This window comes from Fundulus heteroclitus, chromosome 3, assembly GCF_011125445.2.
Source record: "Fundulus heteroclitus isolate FHET01 chromosome 3, MU-UCD_Fhet_4.1, whole genome shotgun sequence".
NCBI lineage: Eukaryota > Metazoa > Chordata > Actinopteri > Cyprinodontiformes > Fundulidae > Fundulus > Fundulus heteroclitus.
Genome location: NC_046363.1, coordinates 43,966,082 through 43,987,537, shown reverse-complemented (window position 1 = coordinate 43,987,537; position 21,456 = coordinate 43,966,082). Strand labels below are relative to the sequence as shown.

Sequence of the window (21,456 nt, the reverse complement as noted above, 5' to 3'; positions counted from 1 at the left end):
TTCTTGTGATTTTTGTGGTGGGTGGGGAAACAACTTTAAGGCGCATTACCGCCACCTTCTGGATCAGCGGCGTTGTACAAAAATATTCTTCTCCACATACCTGTTAAAAACTAAAAACACCCTCAAAAACAAAGTCACCCGATGATCTTTATTATTATTATTATTATTATTAGGTAAGGTAAGTTTATTCATAAAGCACTTTTCAGTAACATGATGATTCAAAGTGCTGATAAAATAAAATAACAAAATAAATCATTAATTTTATTCCTTTGCAGTTTCCTGACTAACACTTCTCTCTCATGTGACTCTTTATTACACTCCAATAAATCGAGGTCTTTGGTTTCTGGTTGTCCACAATACTTGCAAAGGTCTGTATGATGTTTGTGAGTGGTCAATTAGGATTAATTTTAATCCTATGTGACCAAATCACATCCTTGATATAATAAAGTACAGTTCTTTATTCTTTTATATTTCCAAAACTCACCCACTTCCCTTTGGATATATAAACTATATTATTATCTCCTTACAACTTGTTAGTGCACTACTTGAGTCTGAACAAATTAGGACCTTTGTTTCCCTAATTTCCTCAACCCATTCTAATGCCATCAGAATTGCCATTAGTTCTCCTCTGTACACCGTTAATTTATTGTTTATTTTTTATTACTCATAATATCCAAATCTAGAACCACAAAAATGTACCTACTGTATTGGTAGTGTATGTATACCTACTTTGTTTTTCCCTTTTACACCACATGTCTATCCATTGACATATATTGCTGTTGAATTAATATCAGGCTGTAATTCTGTACCAGTAATGAAATTTTTGTGAAATACCGGCTCAGAATTCACATATAATTGATTGATTGATTGATTGATTGAAAGCAGCATCATCAAAGAGAATGCTCTGGACATTTTAGGAACATTTTAAGGATAGTTTTCAAACAATGGACGCAGATTCTCAGCAGAGTTACAAAAGCAGAAAATCTTCTAAGCAGCAGTCCTGACCAAAGTGGCAGACTAGTATAATAATTCTACTTACTGCAGTTAGATTTTTTTCTCGTAATGAATTTCATCTCCAAATTCATTTGTTTTCATAGCCATTTGTATTTATTTATCACATTTCTACATGATTTAGTGCTGGGAAACTGGGATTACATAGAAAAAATACCTCATGCACAAATGTTCAACAATTCCCAACTTCAGAATACAAAAATAGACCAAACCCACAGCAGCAACGATACAGAAAAGCAGCATAAAATGATCAGATTTAAAGTGCACAAAACAATAGAAAAGCAGAATTTGGTGGAAAAAACCTACATGTATAAAAATAAGGTGACTATAGTAAATGATTAATGTGGCTTTTAACCTCATCAGAGGAGCAAAGGTTAACAGGAAGTGGAAGATGTTCAGGCTGCAGGCTCAGTGGCAACTTCCTCCAGCAGCGGCTTGTAAAGCTCTGGATCTTCTGGGGTCTACAGGAGTAAAAATAAAAAAACACGTCAAGCAAAGAAAAATTATAACAACATAAAAAGACACAAAACAATGATCATGCAGAGAAGCTTAAAAGGATTTTAGTGAGATTAAAGGCCATTTTGTTCCTGTAAAAGTGTCAGACAGAAGTTATATGACTCCTTTATAGTATAACGCTAACAAATAAGGCCCAAGTTAAGTTTAAGAAGTTATGAATTCCTGGCATGAGTTCATTTTAGATCAGACTAGTTTGCTCGGTTTTTCTTCCTCTTTTCATTCAGAAACTAGGGTGGTGGTGTTTCCATAAAACTGTAGCCATTTAACTTCCTCTGACTTCTCCCAGGTCTGGGGTCTGTACCATTAGCATTTGTTTTCCAGGAGGTTTACTACATCACTGCTGCAGATATATGAGCTTTTCTGACCTTTTTGCATCAAACATCCGTGTTATAGTGTCACTTTGTAGCATCGTTCAACATTTTGTTGCTTTTTGTGTTCGTTTGCCTTATAGGGAAAGTTCTGCCAACGCTTTTGTGTTTATCCTGTCGATAAAGAGGGTCTGGTCAGTTTTTGCTGAGCTTAAACTTCTAGCAGCAGAGCTTTGCTGAGATGAACGGCTGCAGAGAGGCTGAGCGTCTGTTATTGCAGCGCTGCGGTCGGAAGACGGGCGACAATTACAGCAAACATGAACGGGTCCGTTTGTATCAGAGTTGATGCAAATGAGAGTCCTTGAAGAGTTAAAAAAATTTTGTGTATGGATTATATGGAAGTACCAGTTATTTTGACAACCATAGCGTGAAAGCACGTACCGTTACATGCCTACACGTCCCTCATAAATGCTTAAAAGGTAAACTTGAACATTTTCCACATTGTTTGGGCACTTAGAATTATTCATTAATGTTTTTGCCATTTAATATTTAAAAGAAATCTTAATTGTCCCATAGTTCACCTTGTGCCCCTTCTCGCTGAAGCGTGTCAGAGCTTTGATGCCCAGCACAGCGGTGCTGATGGTGACACAGAGCTCCACGGCCGACAGGACGATAAGGATACCAGTGATGCCTCTCATCAGCATCTGCAGCACACAAACAGCAGGGTTACCTTCCTTTGGTTCCTTCTAATGAATGTAGAAGAATCTCCTTCAAGCAAGCGTTTTATTTACAGAGATGATGCTGGTTGTCTTTATGTCGCTCAGGTAAACCAATACAAAACCCAACCCCATGAGTTGGTGCTGCGCTAGAAATTATAATCTTCAACGAGTGGCCACACAAAAGATCTAGAGGTAGAAATTCCAATGCGCAATTTAAAATAATCTACACTTATTTGTATTTTATTCTATACCCCTAGAATAAAATCTGAGAAATAAAATACAGAGAATTCCAAAATGCTAAAACCAAACAATCGCAGCAATAAAACAGTTAAGACCATCAAACAATAAGGACAATAAAAGCCAAAATATAAAGTTAAATTAAAGGACAAAGAAGAAAAAAAAGAGACGATGATGTAAGGATGCCTGTCTGAATGCAGATGCATCCACAGTCTGGGGCCGTGGTGGAAAAAAACCTGAAGCTGGGTGAAAAATGCGGCAGCTCCAATCAGGAAGCTGAGGCCTGACTGCACGACACGGGAGCGGCACGGCAAAATGAAACAGCGTCACACATCTCCACGTTAAAAACGGGAGTTAAAACGAGATCTAGAACGCGCTCACTTTGTAGCGTTGGACCAAACACAAACTGAACAAGATTAAAAGAGTCAATGAGACATTAAAAGTCTTTGGCCAAGGGTTTTACTGTACATCACGTCTATTAACACTCGGTTTCCCGTGGCGTCTGAACCTTTTTCGTGTCGGTGGCGCCGGGCTAAGGTAAAGGTAGGCCGATATTCCAGAGAGAAACAAACAGACCGTTTTCTGGCTTTCCTGAGCCAGATTTCCCACACAGGCTCAAAGATTTAGCAGAGCTTGGCGGCCATACACCCACAGGAAGTTGGTATTTCAAATGAGAAACAACAAAAAGGTTTCCAAAGATGGCCCACGTACACCGACACCATCTTTGACCATTTTTACCTCTAGATGCCCCAACATCACATGTCTAAGATCTGAAGTGCCCAGAGGGCGCCCAACAGCGAACATTGTTTTCTTCGTTAAAATAACTAACCCAGCAGTCCCAAGCATCAAAACATTCAGTTTAGGAAGTTCTGCAAATCTGAAAACGTGAAATCATCTTCAAAAGATCATTATAATGAATCTTTAACACCTTATAAATATATAAAATAACACAAATAGTGTAATGTTGTATTGTTTTTTCGGTTTTACCGCGGTCAGAGCTCTGGCCTCCAAGCATCTTTCCTTGATGTACTGAGTATCAAGGAAAGATAGACTTGGTATCGTGCGTCCATATGGCCAGTAGTAGTCGTCCCTCTGCTCACAGCCAAACCAAGGATATATGTCTCCCATGATTAGGCTGTAGAGCACTATGGCAGTTATGGCCAAAGCAACTCCAGCCAGGTTGACGATCACGTTGATGATGACCTGAAAGACAAGACGGATCACTTTATATACAAACACCACCAATCATTTTGATTAATATTGAATAAAATCTAAGAATAACCGCTGAGACCCCTGAGGAAACAGCAGAAGGTTGAACATTAAATCACTCACCAGACATGGACTTGGATACTTCTCAGACAAAATGCAAATGATGCCAAAGACAATGAACTAGAAAAAAAATAGAAAGGAAATGTATAGATTAAAAAAAATAATAATCAAAATAGCCAAATTCTCATGGTTTTATTAAAGTGAATAAATGTCTCAGGGCTTCATATCATTACCATGTGTTTCTATTTTACTTCCATTTCATATGTATGACCAAACCATTTTAGAGCTTTAGTATTAAACCACAGTACATCTGTTTATTTCTCCTGGTTGTTCGATCTTTGATGGTTTGCTCAGATAATCAAAAAAAGCTGAAATGTCACATGCATTTTTAATAATGTGTCTTTTTTAAACTGAATTTTAGATTTTGCAATATTTTTATTGTTTGTGGTCCCGGTCCTGGTTTGAACCAGTTGATGTTTGTAAAATATGATTATGACCCCGAAGCAAATCAAGACAAGCACGAGTGACTTCCTGCTGGCAGATATTATTTTTTTAGGTTCACATAACTACATTTTTATGCAGTTGAATAAAAGGAAAATTTAAATGCAAACACCATAACTGTCATGATTTGTTTACCGAAGAACTCAGGAAGCGCACACGGGACTAAAGTTTAAGAGTTTTTATTTAAAGGAAGTGTGCTGGATGGCGGATGATGAAGACCGGAGGTTCAGAGCTGCAGAAGGTCAGGGATGTAGGTGATGGCAGGAGCTGACGGCCCGGAGCGAGAGTCCATAATAATCTAAGTGGCCAGGAAGCTCAGTGCTACTTAGTTAACAGATTACAGGAGACACCAGGGCACTGAGCTGAGCTTCTCCAGGGCGGCTAGTCAGGTTAGCAGATCTCTGGAGACACTGTGGCACAGAGCTGAGCTTCTCCAGGGCGGCTAGTCAGGTTAGCAGATCTCTGGAGACACTGTGGCACAGAGCTGAGCTTCTCCAGGGCGGCTAGTCAGGTTAACAGTTCTCTGGAGACACCGGGGCACAGAGCAGAGCTTCTCCAGGGTGGCTAGTCAGGTTAGCAGCTCTCTTAACAACAGGAGCAAAAACAAATCTTCCAAGGCAAAACGGGGACTGGCATGGAGAGGTGGATAACTGAAGACGGTCCAGTGCCGAACTGAAGGCAGAGGGAGGTTTAAATAGAGCACTTCACAGGTGGAACAAGGGTCTGGCTAATGACTGGTAAATTGTTAACAGGTGTGACTGACTGCTGAGGAGGTGAAGTGAAGATGACAGAAAATAACAGATGACAATGAAAACTAATAAATAAAGTCAAACCAAACCCATATGAGATGAAAAAATGAAAATAACAGAAAAATGAAGTCAAACCAGAACTCAACCATGACATTACCTCCCCCCAAGGCCGGACTCTGGACGGCCTAAAAAACAAAACAAACTACAAAGTGACCGAACCAGGGTGGGTGGAGGGAAGGCAGGATGGAGGGCCAGGGTCAAAACCAAAAACTGATCTAACCAGGGTGGGTGGAGGGAAGGCAGGATGGCGGGCAAGAGTCATAACCAAGCTGATCTAACCTGGGTGGGTGGAGGGAAGGTAGGATGGTGGGCTAAAATCAAACCAAAACTACCCACTAGGGCGAACTAAAAAGGGTTTCTAACAATCCCTGATAAACCAAACAAAGGACATCTAACCGACGTTGACAGGCGAACATCGCCACAAGGCTAATGGGAAGGAACAGGCGTTCTAACGCCAGAGGGAAAGGACAGGCGTGCGACAACGCCAGAGGAAAGGACAGGCGTGCGACAACGCCAGAGGGAAGAACAGGCGTGCGACAACGCCAGAGGGAAGGAACAGGCGCACGACAATGCCAGAGGGAAGGAACGGGCGCACGACAACGCCAGATGGAAGAACAGGCATACGTCAATGCCAAAGGGAAGGAACGGGCGCACAACAGCACCAAAGGGAAGGAACGGGCGCACGACAGCGCCAAAGGGAAAACCCGCCGGGGCGTGAGGGAAACGCCGGGGCGCAAGGGGAACCGGAAAACCTAACACTATAGGTACCTGAAGGCATCTAAACACGCCGAGAAAACTGGATCTAAATGCCAAGAATCTAAACACCAGGGAACCAAGAAATCTAAACACCAGGAGTCTGAGGGCGTCCTAACACGCCGGGAACACTAAATCTAAACACCAGGAATCTAAACACCAGGGAAACGGGAACAAAGGGCGTCCTAACACGCCAGGAAACAAGAGCGGAGGGCGTCCTAAAACGCCAGGAGACAAAGGGCATTCTAACACGCCGGAAAAAACACAAAATCTACAGGGGTCAGAGGGCGTCCTAACACGCTAGGAAACCAAAATACCAGGAACTAAGGGCGTCTAAATTCCGGAGAATTGAGGGCGTCAAACACGCCAGGGGACTAAGAGCTAGGGGGCCAAAACAAAACTAAGAAGCGCTGGGACCTAAAGAGCGCTGGGAAACTAAAGATCTAAACCAAAAACTAGAAAACCAGGCATGAACTAACCTATAGAACAAAACCAGAAGAACTAGGGTAGGGATAACAAAAGAAAAACCGAAGCAAAAGACTAGAAAATCAAAATAAAACAAAAAAAAAACTAGGAAAAAGAGCAAGACATACAAGAAAAAAAAAACTATAAAACTAATGCAAAAACCAAAATAAAGAAACTGGGACAGGAACGAGTAAACTATTGTAACACTAGATAACTAAAGCTAGAAAAAAACTAAAACTGAGAGAACAAGGCAAAAAACTAGGATTCTAAAGCAAACAGAAATAACCAAAGCAAAAACCGGAAGACTAAAGGCAAACCTGGAACACCAAAACAGAGGTGGAAAAACAAACGAAAATAGAAACTCAAGTACTCTAAGAAAAACAAAGAACCCCCTAAATAACTCTAAAACCCCAAAAATCCTAAGTAAACCAAAACTGAAATCGAGCCCAAAAAATAACAGAAGGCACTGGCCTTAAGGGCTCAGGCAAGACGGCTGCTAAGCCACAAAGAAAAAGTCTTTGTGGAGGTCGTCCTGGACGAGGCAGGCGGCGGAGCAGCATCGCCCTACTAAACCCTCGAGGAGGGCGGCCCTGACGAGGCAGAGTCGAGAGGCTCGAAGTCCGCGGTCTGCGGCTCCGGCCGAACAGATCAGTCGTAGGCGGTGCCAAGCTACAGGTCTCGGCGGAAACCGAGGCCAGAGGCGGATCGTCCTGGACCTCCTCTTGAGGACTGGGCGGAGGCAGGTCCTCCTGGACCTCCTCTTGAGGCTTGGGCGGAGGCAGGTCCTCCTGGTGGGACTTGGATGGAATACAGACCTCGGAGGGTAGCGCCGGGCTACAGGCTTCGGAGGGCGGCGAGGTTGGAGGCAGAAGCGCGTCCTTGACGGACCTTCCGTGCCGGTGGTTCTGCCGTCCTTGCTGGGAGGAGCCAGATGAGGAATCCAGAGCCGTCTCGGGGGTGGCAGCTGGCCAGCAGGGCAGAAGGTCGTCTCGGTCACCATAGTAGAACTCCCACAGCTGGCTCTCCTTAATGCGTGGGGCTCTGCTAGGTGGAACGATGAGCCTCACTCGAGGGCCCAGCTGCGAGTCATGGAGGTGATGTCCGAGACGACGAGAGGCTGATCGGCTTCCCTCCCTGGGCTCCGGGGTAGCCGTAACAACGCCCACGTGGACCACCAGGGGAGTGGAGTCAGCCAGGATCGTTGGCGTAGGGTCCCGGGCAGAAGCCATCTTGGCATATCTCTCCTTCATCTGGCGTTTGCACATCTGCACATATGCGAGGATCTCCGGGTCGTCAACCCCTGCAGGTAAGCCCCATGTGGTTCCTGAGTTCATCTTTTGACTGGGCCGTACTGTCATGATTTGTTTACCGAAGAACTAAAGTTTAAGAGTTTTTATTTAAAGGAAGAGTGCTGGATGGCGGATGATGAAGACCGGAGGTTCAGGGCTGCAGAAGGTCAGGGATGTAGGTGATGGCAGGAGCTGACGGCCCGGAGCGAGAGTCCATAATAATCTAAGTGGCCAGGAAGCTCAGTGCTACTTAGTTAGCAGATTACAGGAGACACCAGGGCACTGAGCAGAGCTTTCTCAGAGCGGCTAGTCAGGTTAGCAGATCTCTAGAGACACTGAGGCACTGAGCTGAGCTTCTCCAGGGCGGCTAGTCAGGTTAGCAGTTCTCTGGAGACACTGAGGCACTGAGCAGAGCTTCTCCAGGGCGGCTAGTCAGGTTAGCAGATCTCTGGAGACACTGTGGCACAGAGCTGAGCTTCTCCAGGGCGGCTAGTCAGGTTAGCAGATCTCTAGAGACACTGAGGCACTGAGCTGAGCTTCTCCAGGGCGGCTAGTCAGGTTAGCAGTTCTCTGGAGACACTGAGGCACTGAGCAGAGCTTCTCCAGGGCGGCTAGTCAGGTTAGCAGATCTCTGGAGACACTGTGGCACAGAGCTGAGCTTCTCCAGGGTGGCTAGTCAGGTTAACAGTTCTCTGGAGACACCGGGGCACAGAGCAGAGCTTCTCCAGGGCGGCTAGTCAGGTTAGCAGTTCTCTGGAGACACTGAGGCACTGAGCTGAGCTTCTCCAGGGCGGCTAGTCAGGTTAGCAGATCTCTGGAGACACTGAGGCACTGAGCTGAGCTTCTCCAGGGCGGCTAGTCAGGTTAGCAGATCTCTGGAGACACTGTGGCACAGAGCTGAGCTTCTCCAGGGTGGCTAGTCAGGTTAACAGTTCTCTGGAGACACCGGGGCACAGAGCAGAGCTTCTCCAGGGCGGCTAGTCAGGTTAGCAGCTCTCTTAACAACAGGAGCAAAAACAAATCTTCCAAGGCAAAACGGGGACTGGCATGGAGAGGTGGATAACTGAAGACGGTCCAGTGCCGAACTGAAGGCAGAGGGAGGTTTAAATAGAGCACTTCACAAGTGGAACAAGGGTCTGGCTAATGACTGGTAAATTGTTAACAGGTGTGACTGACTGCTGAGGAGGTGAAGTGAAGATGACAGAAAATAACTGATGACAATGAAAACTAATAAATAAAGTCAAACCAAACCCACATGAGAAGAAAAAATGAAAATAACAGAAAAACGAAGTCAAACCAGAACTCAACCATGACAATAACATCTTTCTTATTACATGTTTAGGTCCAACAGGCTTTTTAAAGCTAGAAATGTGAAACCTGCCTTTATAAACGACTAAATTACAAAAAGCAAGTCTTTTATTTTAAAAGCTAAACAACTCTTCTTCTTCATGGCTGCTTTTTTTTAACTAACTTATATAATCCTAACTAATGGTGGGCATTTAAAATTATATTTATTTTTATTGTGAAATCTTTTATCATGATAAGACTTTTGATTAATCGACAAGGGAGTTACGCCTTTACATCGAGGCGAGTTACACTTTAACGTCCTGACAGGTAACAACCAACGCTGACAATCTGTAAAACAGCAGTTCATTTGCTCACCACAGATAAAATCCCAAACATGACTTGGAGGAGATCATACATCCAAGGACCATAGTAAGTCAGGAAGAGGATGGTGCTGAGGCCAATTTGAAGCAGCCCGATCATAATGTGAATGGCCTGTGACAGAGAAAAGATGATCAAACCTGACATGCATGCTGGACAGCTTGGAATGATTTTCATTAGTAATGAAAACACTGAACAAAAATACAGGACAAAGCTAAAAAGTAAAATCATGATAAAATATGTTTATTTAGAACAAAACTAGCAGCTTCATTATATTAGAATATAAAAACTAAAATCATTAGCAGTGTAACAAATCATCCACATCAATTAAACGATTAACAACGATGCAAAATGAAAATAAGGACCCGTTTTGTCATTTTTATCATATGCCTTTATTAGGAAATTCACAAGAGCTTAGAAACAAAATAGTCAAATCAAGGGCTGGGTGATATGGCATAAAAAATCTCTGCTTTTATTATACGAAATCCAATTAATTAACCTCCTTGTTTCACAAAAAGAAATTAAAAACTTGGTTTTAAGTCAAACAGTGGAAGCCCAATGAATGCACTGGCAAAATAAAATCCAGGTTTTACAAAAATCTTAAACTGTAAATTCAAATCAATCGATTAAATTGATATATCGTGCAGCCCTAGTCAAACCATACATGTTTTTTTGAGTTGATATCAATGTAAATAATAGACTTACAAATTTAATTTAAGGGTGAGAGGTAGAGAACCAGCACCCAGTGGCATCGCTTACACCTGCCAGGGAGGTGAACCCTGGAGCGGACCCATTCTCCCTTGTGGCCCTGTTGGTCCTGCCCCCCCCCCCCCCCCCCCTTTTGTAATAACTGTGTAAATCAGAAGAGAAAATGGAAACAGAACATATGTGAAGCATAGAGGCTGCAGCTCACCCCGAGCACGGACTGAGACGTCCCCAGGACGTTCCTCAGCGGCTGAGACAGGGAGCAGCACGCCGGGCTGTGGCACAGGCTCTTCAGGATCTGACACAGAGGAGGCCAACGACTGTCAGGGTCAGAGGTCAACGTGAACACGGTGACCCCGTCGGCTCTGCTCATGGTCACAGACATCCTTCCTGCTGCCGGAAGCTGATGATCATAGTACAAACATGTTAAACAGGCGTTATTGCTGATTTTATTAAGTTAAATCACATAAAAAAATATATTACAAAAAGTATTTAAAGCTCTTGAACATTCCCAATTGTAATATTCTATTCTTTTGTAAAGTTTTAGATACAAATGTGTAATGCCAGTTCAGATGTGACGACTGCATTCCCCATGATGCAATGTGGTCAAGATGGCCACCAACTTTTAATTCCCTCTGATCAAAAGACTGGGAGCCGCCTTATCTCCCAGTGATCGAAGAGGACCCCGCTTTGTCTGGCCAACAAAGCGACTGTAAGCCCGGAGGAAGAGACAAAGGAGCCTCCTCATTCCGTCCCCGCTGCTGTTCGCTCCTGTCTGCAACCGCCGCCGCGCAGTCAAGACGCATTCAGGACGCCGCATTCAGGACGCCGCGTTAGTCGGAGCGCTCGCGGACCCCGAAGCCGGGACTTCACTCCTGAAACACCTCAAAGTATTTCTTTTTCACCCACAGGGTGTTTAGAAGTGCCTGGGCAGGTGTAGGAACTTTGTAGGTGTAGGTTAATGCTTTTTACCCCAAGACGAAGTTGGATTTATTTTGCTGAATATTTTCTTTGTATGTGCATGCATTTGTGAAAGTGACTTGGCTGTTGTTGGTTGTTTGTGGTCCGTGGAGACTCCGCCGTGAGTCGATTCTTCAACTTTTTCATCCTTTTCCTCTCTCTTTGTTCCATCTTTGCTTTGCTTATCAGCGGGTGCAATCTTTTTGTCCGAGCTCAGTTCGCGGTCTCCGTTTAAACTCCCCAGTTAGCCACGCCCTCTCGAAGCGAGGTATTACCCCATCAGCGTAAGCGTGGTTACGTCATTAGGACCTCCCCTCACGCATCACGCAAATTGGTAGATCATACGTCATCATAGTCGCCATCTTGGAAGGGTGTCGGGTGACTGAGATGTGGTGTTAAACGACCGTGAGCTGGACTTAGATTCGCTAGCCGCTCATGTTAATCCATTTGTTTTTGTTTGTTCTTTTATTTCCACATATATATTTTGCATGTGTAGTTTAGTAGTGAGTAAGATTTCCAAAGTCGTTGAATCAGAGAATTACTGTAACAGGGAATTGCTTTTGGTTCAATAAAAACAACAACTGCAGAATAGAAATTGTTTTGTGTTCAATCTAATTCACAGTTGCCTGGTTATTCAGAATTCAGAGCTAACCTCCTTTGGAGTTAACATCTGATATTAATACAGAGACAATATCATTGGATGGTGATAAGGAATAAGGATTTAAACTCTAATTGCAGTTATATTGGGGTTCTCACAGCCTGCTGGATAAACCTCGTCGGTTAAAAGTCCGACCAGATCATTTATTCCAGCATAAATGAGTTCATAACAGCTGATTAACTAATGCATTAGTGGTATAAATTCTTACAAGCTTCTAGCTAACATCACCACCATTTGAACTATATTTTGTTATAGCGGAATTTTGAGTTGAATGATTACTTAAATTATAATACCAAATTATAATTATTAATAATAATAAGCATATTCAAACAGCTTCTGGCATAACAAATCACTGATTGTATTTTCAAAATAAGACAACTAGGAGGGAAAAGAAACACGGTTCTTAGAATAAGACACTAATATGAACCTGTAACCTGCTGCGCACCGTCGCCCCATAATGTCGGTAAGGTTCCCTCCAAAAGTATCGGAACAACGAGGCAAATTCCCGTTTTAGTTCTTCACTAAAGACATTTGGGTTTAAGATCAAAATAGGAGCAAGACGCCTGAATATCAGCTTTTATTCCCTGATATTTAACAACTCTGGACACGTCAACCACTTTTCAAGTGAGCAAAACCACTGGAACATGTGACTGACAGGTGTGTCTTGCTGACCAGGTGTTGCCTTTAAGGTTGACGGTTCAAACATAACAGCTCTGCATCACTAGCCTACGTTTCAGCCTGAGTTTAAACCTATTAAGTATGCATTTCTTGTTAAAGAGTTTAAACCAACATGGGAGGAAAACCATTTCAAAGCCGAAAATCAATCACAGCCACTGGACAAAGATTGCGCACAACATCTGGAACGTCGGGAATAAGAAAAAAAACTGCTGGAGCAACAGACGTCGAACAGGTCGGAAAAAAGAAAACAGCAGTAGTTGATGACAGAAACATTGTTAGAGCTGTGAAGAAACCCCCCAAAACATCAGTAAGCGACATCATGAAGGACCTCCGCAGTGAAGGTGTAACCCACCTTAAATCTTAAAAAAAAAAAAAAAAAAACTTAAGTGGGGATAATATGATATTGTGATCAATAATTGTCACAACACAAAGTATAAGTTTTCTATGTTTACCCTATAAATCAGACACCAATAGTTCAGGTTACGCCACTTTGTGTTAATTAATTCTAATTCTCAACACTTTTCAGCAGTGGTAAACATTTTGCGGTAATGCCCACTAGGTGGCCACTGTGCAGCGCTGGTGTTCTTTTCTGAACCTGTTGTGGAGGGAGTGTCTCTACCCAATCCGTACCATCAGCTCATTTGCGCGTGCGTGAACAGAATAACTTCCGGTGGGAAATATTTCGTTTTTCTTACTTTTTTATTCTTTTGTATTTTTTCGAGGCAGGGGTTTCTTTTTGTATATCTTTGTATTTGCGGCAATAATGCATATTCTAAAAAATGAACAACAGAAATACATAAAAAAATACGTTGTTTTTTGTTTTTTAATAGCAAAAATGTTTCCTAGTTGAGGTTAGGGAAATAAAAATATATAAACCATTTCTTAAAGTACACAAACCCCCCGCTATAAACACATATAGTAGTACAGAAATGTATTTTATTTTGAATTTTTTTGAAGTTTGAAGTTTCTTTTATCATTTATCTGAATTGCATATGTATGTATTTTGTGCCTAATAAATGTATTTTAATAAGGTATGTCTTCGCTTTGTGTGTGTTCTTTGTCCTATTCCCTGTTCGTTTTTGTAAAAAAAAAAAAAAAAAAAAAACAATGCGGCTACTATAATCACGAGGTCTTCTCTAGTTTATTATGTGTACACTAGAGGGCGCTAATTTCTCAATCGATAATTTTAACTTTCTAATAAAATAAATGTTTGTTTATGTTTAGAACAAGATCATTTGTATAACGAAATTCACCGTATAATTAAGGATTAAATATTTTTTTCCAGTCCTGTTTTAACAGAGTGCATTCAGACACGTACAGTTAACGTACAGATAAACGTTATGCAATGATAAATTCCCGGACTGGAGGATGCTGGAGCATAATCCGATGATGACGTCAAGCAATACAATGGAGAGAATGTAAAACGTTTCAATTTCTTTCAGAAAAGTCTTTAATATTTTATTTACGATATAGTTTAGCATTTTTTAATGATTTAAGTATAGAAATAAGTATTTTCATTACCGTAATTACATTATTGTTTTGGCGACCCGGAAGTTATTCTGTTTGCGCTTGCGCAAATGAGCTGATGGTACGGATCGGGTAGTGACAGGGAGAAAAAGCGAAGGCGTAGCTCTGAAAGAAGAAGAGAATAATATCCTGAAGAGTTAGAATTATTTTATTCTTTCTTTTGATGGCGGCATCTGAAAAAAACTTTTCTGTTAACATAGGACATATATCATGGTTATTCCTAACTTTTATCCTGTACAAGTTTTAAAGACTGCTGTTCGTGTACAGTTGAAAGGAGGGGCACCATCTTAATGGCTGCTGTACTGACTCCTTCTAGAAGTGTGGGTCGTATGTTGATGTCAATGTAGTTGCTAAACTGTTTCATTTTATACAAATTATTAGTTAAGACATATGTGGCCAAATGTTAAATTTCATTGCTGTGCTGACTTTAGAGTTGAGTTCATAGTATGCCTGTATACTGCTGTAGTTTGATCTAAACGTAAAGAACTGTATTTTCTGTTAACATAGTTATAGGCTACTGAGGGATTGAGTGGCGGACTGTGAGCGAGACAGTGGGTACGACAGAGGAGCGGTGTGTTTCCATTCCATAGCGGGTGAGAGAGAGAGCGTGATGGACAGCGGGCTGGACTCTGAACTTCAGGCCTGAGTTTGGAATTTCATCTTTACCGTCTCATCAAAGGAGGATTTTTTTTTTGTTTTCCTCTTGTGGTGTTGGAGGATAATATCGGATTACATTTTTTTTTTACTGAGCTCAAAATAGGTATTGGGTTGTGCACAACTAAACTAAATTGACTATTGCTGCAGCAAAACTTAAACAGGTAGTTTTGTTTTGTTCGTTTGCTTTATTTTTTTTTTTTCTGGCTAGAATATATGTCATTATTATCTGATATTTTGGATTAGTAAGTGACAGTGTCACATTTATTTCTGGACATTGGAAAATATATATTTTTTTCTTCAAAAGAGTTAAAGTGCAGTTGTGTTTTCATTTCTATGTGTGAAGTCAATAATCATTGACAGTCAAAGACTAAATGGTTATTAAGTGCCAGTTCATTCGATATCTATTTCATCTTTAAATCCCTCAAACCGGGACATTGCTCAAAGTATTTAAGTAGTGATCCCAGACCTTGAGGTTATTTTTTTTACAGGTAATGTTGGAGACTGCACTGCAAAAAGAACTAAAAATGAGTAAAATTTTCTTGAAATGAATGTATTTGCCCTTGATATGAGCAGGTAAATAAGATTATTTGCACTTAAAATAGGACCAGTTCATTGATTATGTTTTCCATGTGATTCTTTTATTAAACCAAACCCCTAAAAATTCAAATTGCTTCACTCTTTCTATTTCTTGATTATATAATTTTAATTTACCATAATTCATTTTATTCCTTGAAAAGAACATTGTTTTAGTCTTATCTACTGAAAATTTAAATCCCCATTTTAATGACCATTCTTCAACTTTAACAATAGCTTGTTGCATCTTTTTAGTAATAAATTCCAAATTTCTCCCTCTCTTCCACATAGCTCCATCGTCAGCAAAAAGAGAAAAACCCATTCCATTATCTATATTTTGAAACACATCATCTATCATTATCGAAAATAATAAAGGACGTATTATACTTCCCTGTGGAGTACCATTTTCAGCAATCTATTTCTCAGAATGATATTTACCTATTTGAACTTGTATTTGTCTTTTAGTTAGAAAATCTTTGATCCACCAATACATCCTACCTGTAATACCCATCTTCATAATTTTAATTAATAAACCTTCTTTCCATAACATATCATATGCCTTTTCAAATCAAAAAACACTGCTATAATACTTTCTTTACTAATTTGAGCTTTTCTGATTTCAAATTCTAAACTCAAAATTGCATCCATAGTATTCCTACCCCTCCTAAAGCCACTTTGGTATTTTGATAAATATCCGTTTGATTCTATATAATAAATCATTCTTTCATTAATCATTTTCTCCATTATTTTACAAATATTTGATGTTAACGCAATTGATCTATAATTTTCAGGTTTTGTATAATCTTTTCCTGGTTTACGTATTGGTATTATTACAGCCTCTTTCCAACTTTCTGGTAATTTTCCATTTTCCCAAACTTTTTTATAAAGTTCCAATAAAATTTCTTTAGATGTTTCACTAAGATGCTTTAACATTAAATAACAAATTTGATCTTTTCCTGGTATAGTTAATTTAACTGTCTGAAGTGCTCGATTTAATTCCGATTTTGTGAAAGGAACATTCAATAAATCATTTACATTCTCTGTCTTCTCTAATATATGTCTGCTTTTTAATATTGTCATTTCTCTCCCCCTTTTTCCTTCCAGAGTAATATTATCTGAACTATTTATTTTACTAAAAGTCTTTGCCAACATTTCTACCTTTTCTTCATCCTTAACTGCTATTACCTTACCATCACCCAGGACTGGATAACCATATTCTCTTTTAATACCATTCATTCTTCTTATCATTGACCATACTTTATTAATCTGTTTCTCTTCCCACCGAATTACAAAAATTCCTCCAACAATCCTTTTTTGCATTCTTTGTAGTTCTTCTCACAAGAGCCTGACATCTTTTATATTCTATAAGATTCTGTACACTGTGATTCCTTTTCAACCTTTTAAAAGCTTTATTATGATTTTTGATTACTGTATTGCATTCCTTTGTCCACCAAGGAACAATCTGCTTATGGATCCTCCCTTCTCTTTTCTTTATGGATTCATTAGCAGCTTGTAAAATAGCATCACAAACATAGAAGTTGAAATGATCAATTTCCATATTCAAATTAATTTGTCCCAGTTCCTGCTCGCTTATAAATCTAAATCTTTCCCAATTGGCACTACTGAAACACCATTTCTTTAAACCCCCCACATCATACTTTTCAATATTCAAGTTTATTTCTGTCACTATAGGATAATGATTGCTTCCTATTGTTACTTCTTTAATTATTTGCCATGAACCTACACCTGCCAACGAATTTGAAATAATTGTTAAATCTATTGCCGATTCTCTACCTGTTTTTATATCAACCCTTGTACCCCTTCCATCATTCAAATATACAAGATTTTTATTCTCCATTAATTCCTCAATAACTATTCCATTTAAATCATTTTTAATACCCCATAACGAACTATGTGCATTAAAATCACCACACCAAACAACCTTTCCATTTAAATAATTATCAATTTCATTCAGTGTTTCATATTGGATCCTTTTCCCAGGATTATAAAAAATTATTACTTTATTACTTTCGCTATTGGTCTGTAATTTTGTGGGTTTGAATTATCTTTTCCTGGTTTAGCTATTGGTACTATAATTGATTCCTTCCAGTTCATCGGTAATTTTCCCTCCTCCCAAATTTTATTATATAATTGCAATATTATATCTATTGATTTTTCACTAAGTTGACTTATCATTCAATACCAAATTTCATCTTTACCTGGTGCTGTATTTTTTGTCTTTTTAAGTGCATCATTCAATTCAACTTTTGTAAACTCAACATTCAATAAATTATTTGTTTCTTCAATACTTTCTAATAAATCTTTATATTTAAGTTTTGTATTTTCTCTTCCTTTTCTTCCCTCTTCACTAATATTATTTGAACTGTGAATTTTACTAAATGTTCTTGCCAACATTTCAACTTTATCTACATCTTTTATTATATTTATATTATCTATTTTTAATATACAATATTCAAACTCTCTTTTTATGCTATTCATTCTTTTAATTATTTTCCATATTTTTTCTAATTTTGTGTCTCTCCCTATTGTGCTACAAAAACTTCTCCAATACTCTCTTTTTGCATTCTTAATAGTTCTCCTTACTATTGTTTGCTTTCTTTTATAATCAATTAAATTCTTATGAATTGGATTGGTTTGTAATACTTTAAATGCTTTATTTCTTAACTTTATTGCTTCTTTACATTCATTTGTCCACCACGGTACCATTTTCTTATTTTTTTTACACCCTGTTTTCTTTATAGAATGACCTGCTGCTTCCATGATTATCTTACAAATGTTTAGATTTACATAATTTATATCCATTCTCATATTTTTTCCAAGTTATTTTGACTCAAGTACCTATTTAATCCATTCTGCCTTATTGAAATTGAGTTTTTTATTGACCTTTATATTCTTATTATTTAAATTTAATCCTACTCTAATTGTTATGGGATAATGATCACTACCTATTGTTGAATTCTTATCAATGAACCACTCACAATTACCAGCTAAAACATTTGATACTATTGTTAAATCTAAATCTGATTCCATCCCTGTTCTTACATTGATTCTTGTTCCCCTCCCATCATTAATACAAACAAGATTTTTCATTTCCATTAATTCTTCTATAACTTGTCCATTTTTATCATTACATTTACCCCATAATGTACTATTTGCATTAAAATCCCCACACCAAATTACTTTTCCTTCCAAATATTCAGTTAACTACTCAATTATTTCAATTGATAATGTTTTACATGGATTATAAAAGTTTATAATTTTAAATTTACCTTCTTGTTCCCATATCTCAATTACTATATATTCAAGTTCTTTGCCTTTCCCTAATACATGGTATTGTATCCCTTGTTTTATAAATTTTCCACATCCTCCTCCACTCCTGGCGATCTCTTCTTATACTATTATATCCTTTAATCACAAAATCTAACGTTTTTAACCATGTTTCCTGAACACAATTCTCCATTTATTGTTCTAGAATCTAGACAATCTCTTCAAGTTGTTCACTTTTGCACCCACAATACTTCTCTTAAGTTTCTCAAGATCTTCATCTAGACTCTAGAGCACACGTGTCAAACTCAAGGCCCGTGGGCCGAATCTGGCCCGTCGGAGCAATTTATCCGGCCCTTCCAGAGCCAAAAAAGGCATAGCATGTCATAAAGTAGAGGCATATATACTTTTAAAGTGTATAAAGTGGCTAAAATTATGCCTCCTGTAGCAAATGTTTTTTTAACTGTGTAGTTACAGCATCCTGCCACTAGATGTAAGTTTTCCCACAACACATTAAAACCCCCGAAAAGAGAAAAAAACCATGCAGAATTATGAGTTTAAAGTGCAACTGATCCCAATATCAACCTTTTTTGTAGATAAACTGTATAAACTGGGCCTAAGGGTGCTACTTTTATGTTACTGTGCATTTTTTTATATTTCTATGTGAAGAGAAATGAAATTCTGAAATCAAAAGTATCATCTATTCACGTGTAACCGGCCCTTTTAATGACTTCTTGATGCCAAAGTGGCCCGATATAGAAATGGGTTTGACACCCCTGCTCTAGAGGGATCCCATAAATCACTCCTCTAATCTTTTTATTTTCTCCCAGCACTTTTTTCTCCAACACAGTTTTTTAACAGATATTATCCACATTTAAAGCCTTATTCATTTGTTCTTCGTTTTTACAAACTACCGATAGGTTTCCATCTCGCAAAATCTTTACCATTTCGACATCTCCAATTTTCTTTTTTATTTCTCTTGACACCACAATGGGGCTGATGTTATCCCTGTTCCTGCTCATTTTTAAGTTTTAATATTATTTTAAATTCCTCCCTCACAAGTTTCCTCCTAACTATCCTTTCTTCATCCGAACTACTTCCTTCCAGTTCTCGTTTACTGCCTTGACTTCCCTTTCCTTCATCTGTTTTATTTCTACCACGTCCTCTTCCTCTTCCTCTCCCCACTGGCGTCCACCCTTCTAAATCCATACCTTCCTCAATTTCTACCTCCATTTCCACCAGAACCATTCACATACCAGTTTATGCCAAAATCCGCCTTTTCAAAATACGATATAGTTTATATTTTGTGTTTCCCGCGCCGCTCCATTCCACACCTTCTCACTCCACGCCCTCGCTCACCTGAGTCCCCAACAACCTCTTCTTCTTCTTCTTGTGATTTTTGTGGTGGGTGGGAAACAACTTTAAGGCGCATTACCGCCACCTTCTGGGTTAGCGGCGGTCTACAAAAATATTCTTCTCCACATACCTGTTAAAAGTCACCCGATGATCTTTATTATTATTATTAGGTAAGGCAAGTTTATTCATAAAGCACCTTTCAGTAACATGATGATTCAAAGTGCTGATAAAATAAAATAACATCAAATAAATCATTAATTTTATTCCTATGCAGTTTCCTGACTAACACTTGTCTCTCATGTGACTATTTATTACACTCCAAGAAATCGAGGTCTTTGGTTTCTGGTTGTCAACAATACTTGCAAAAGCCTGTATGATGTTTGTGAGTGGTCAATTAGGATTAATTTTAATCCTATGTGACCAAATCACATCCTTGATATAATAAAGTACAGTTCTTTATTCTTTTATATTTCCAAAACTCACCCACTTCCCTCTGGATATATAAACTATATTATTATTTCCTTACAACTTGTTAGTGCACTACTTGAGTCTGAACAAATTAGGACCTTCGTTTCCCTAATTTCCTCAACCCATTCTAATGCCATCAGAATTCCTATTAGTTCTCCTCTGTACACCGTTAATTTATTGTTTATTTTTTATTTCTCATAATATACAAATCTAGAACCACTGTATTGGTAGTGTATGTATACCTACTTTGTTTTTCCTTTTTACACCACATGTCTATCCATTGACATATATTGCTGTTGAATTATTGTCAGGCTGTAATTCTGTACCAGTAATGACATTTTTGTGAAATACCGGCTCAGAATTCACATATAATTGATTGATTGATTGATTGATTGAAAGCAGCATCACCAAAGAGAATGCTCTGGACATTTTAAGAACATTTTAAGGATAGTCTTCAAACAATGGATGCGGATTCCCAGCAGAGTTACTAAAGCAGAAAATCTTCTGAGCAGCAGTCCTGACCAAAGTGGCAGACTAGTATAATAATTCTACTTACTGCAGTTAGATTTTTTTCTCGTAAAGAATTTCATCTCCTAATCATTTCCTGAATCCGTTTCACGTGAAGGCGGTACGGATGTGATCTGTATTCTTCTGCAGCCTCTGTTGGAGGAAAAATCACTCAAGTTTCTGCTCAGCCGCATAACTTTACTTATCAAAATACAACCTGCCGATGGAGATCTCAGCTTCTGCTTTTGGTTTTTGTTGATAAAATCTGTTAAAAGGATTCGTTCCTGCATGTTTGAGAATAATGGCTCCCCCTGATGTGTCACTTATTAAAAGGTAAGATTGAAGAGCTGTTGGTGAAATAAAAACAAATAAACGTTTGATATTTTCTAAAGCAAAAAATGTTTTTTATATGTCAGGAGAAGCCAAAGGCAGGAGGTACTGTATGATCCAGAACCGAGTGCAATAACTGATCTTTCAGTCTCACTGAATAACAGCTGCGTGTTTGGATTTGATACCATATCAATGTTTACTTTCCTGACT

At 39.1% G+C, this 21,456-nt stretch overlaps 1 protein-coding gene across 3 annotated transcripts; it reads right to left on the bottom strand.

Annotated features, from left to right (window-relative positions):
• Nucleotides 1–1,084: 1,084 nt before the first annotated feature.
• LOC110366573 lies at nt 1,085–20,262 on the bottom strand. Of its 3 annotated transcripts, none has more exons than XM_036135474.1 (8): nt 20,257–20,262; nt 17,909–17,913; nt 10,456–10,651; nt 9,540–9,656; nt 4,124–4,180; nt 3,779–3,994; nt 2,417–2,539; nt 1,085–1,472 (listed from the first exon to the last, which is right to left on the bottom strand). In XM_036135474.1, exons 3-8 carry the CDS (start codon nt 10,630–10,632, stop codon nt 1,407–1,409), a joined length of 756 nt encoding a protein of 251 aa, XP_035991367.1. In that variant the 5' UTR covers nt 10,633–10,651; nt 17,909–17,913; nt 20,257–20,262; the 3' UTR covers nt 1,085–1,406. The 3 variants fall into 3 exon arrangements, with proteins under 3 accessions (XP_035991367.1, XP_035991369.1, XP_035991368.1); XM_036135476.1 differs by lacking the exon at nt 17,909–17,913 and adding an exon at nt 14,417–14,420 and having other exon boundaries at nt 20,257–20,261; XM_036135475.1 differs by lacking the exons at nt 17,909–17,913; nt 20,257–20,262 and adding an exon at nt 19,842–19,932 and having other exon boundaries at nt 10,456–10,650.
• Between the last annotated feature and the right edge of the window lie 1,194 nt (nt 20,263–21,456).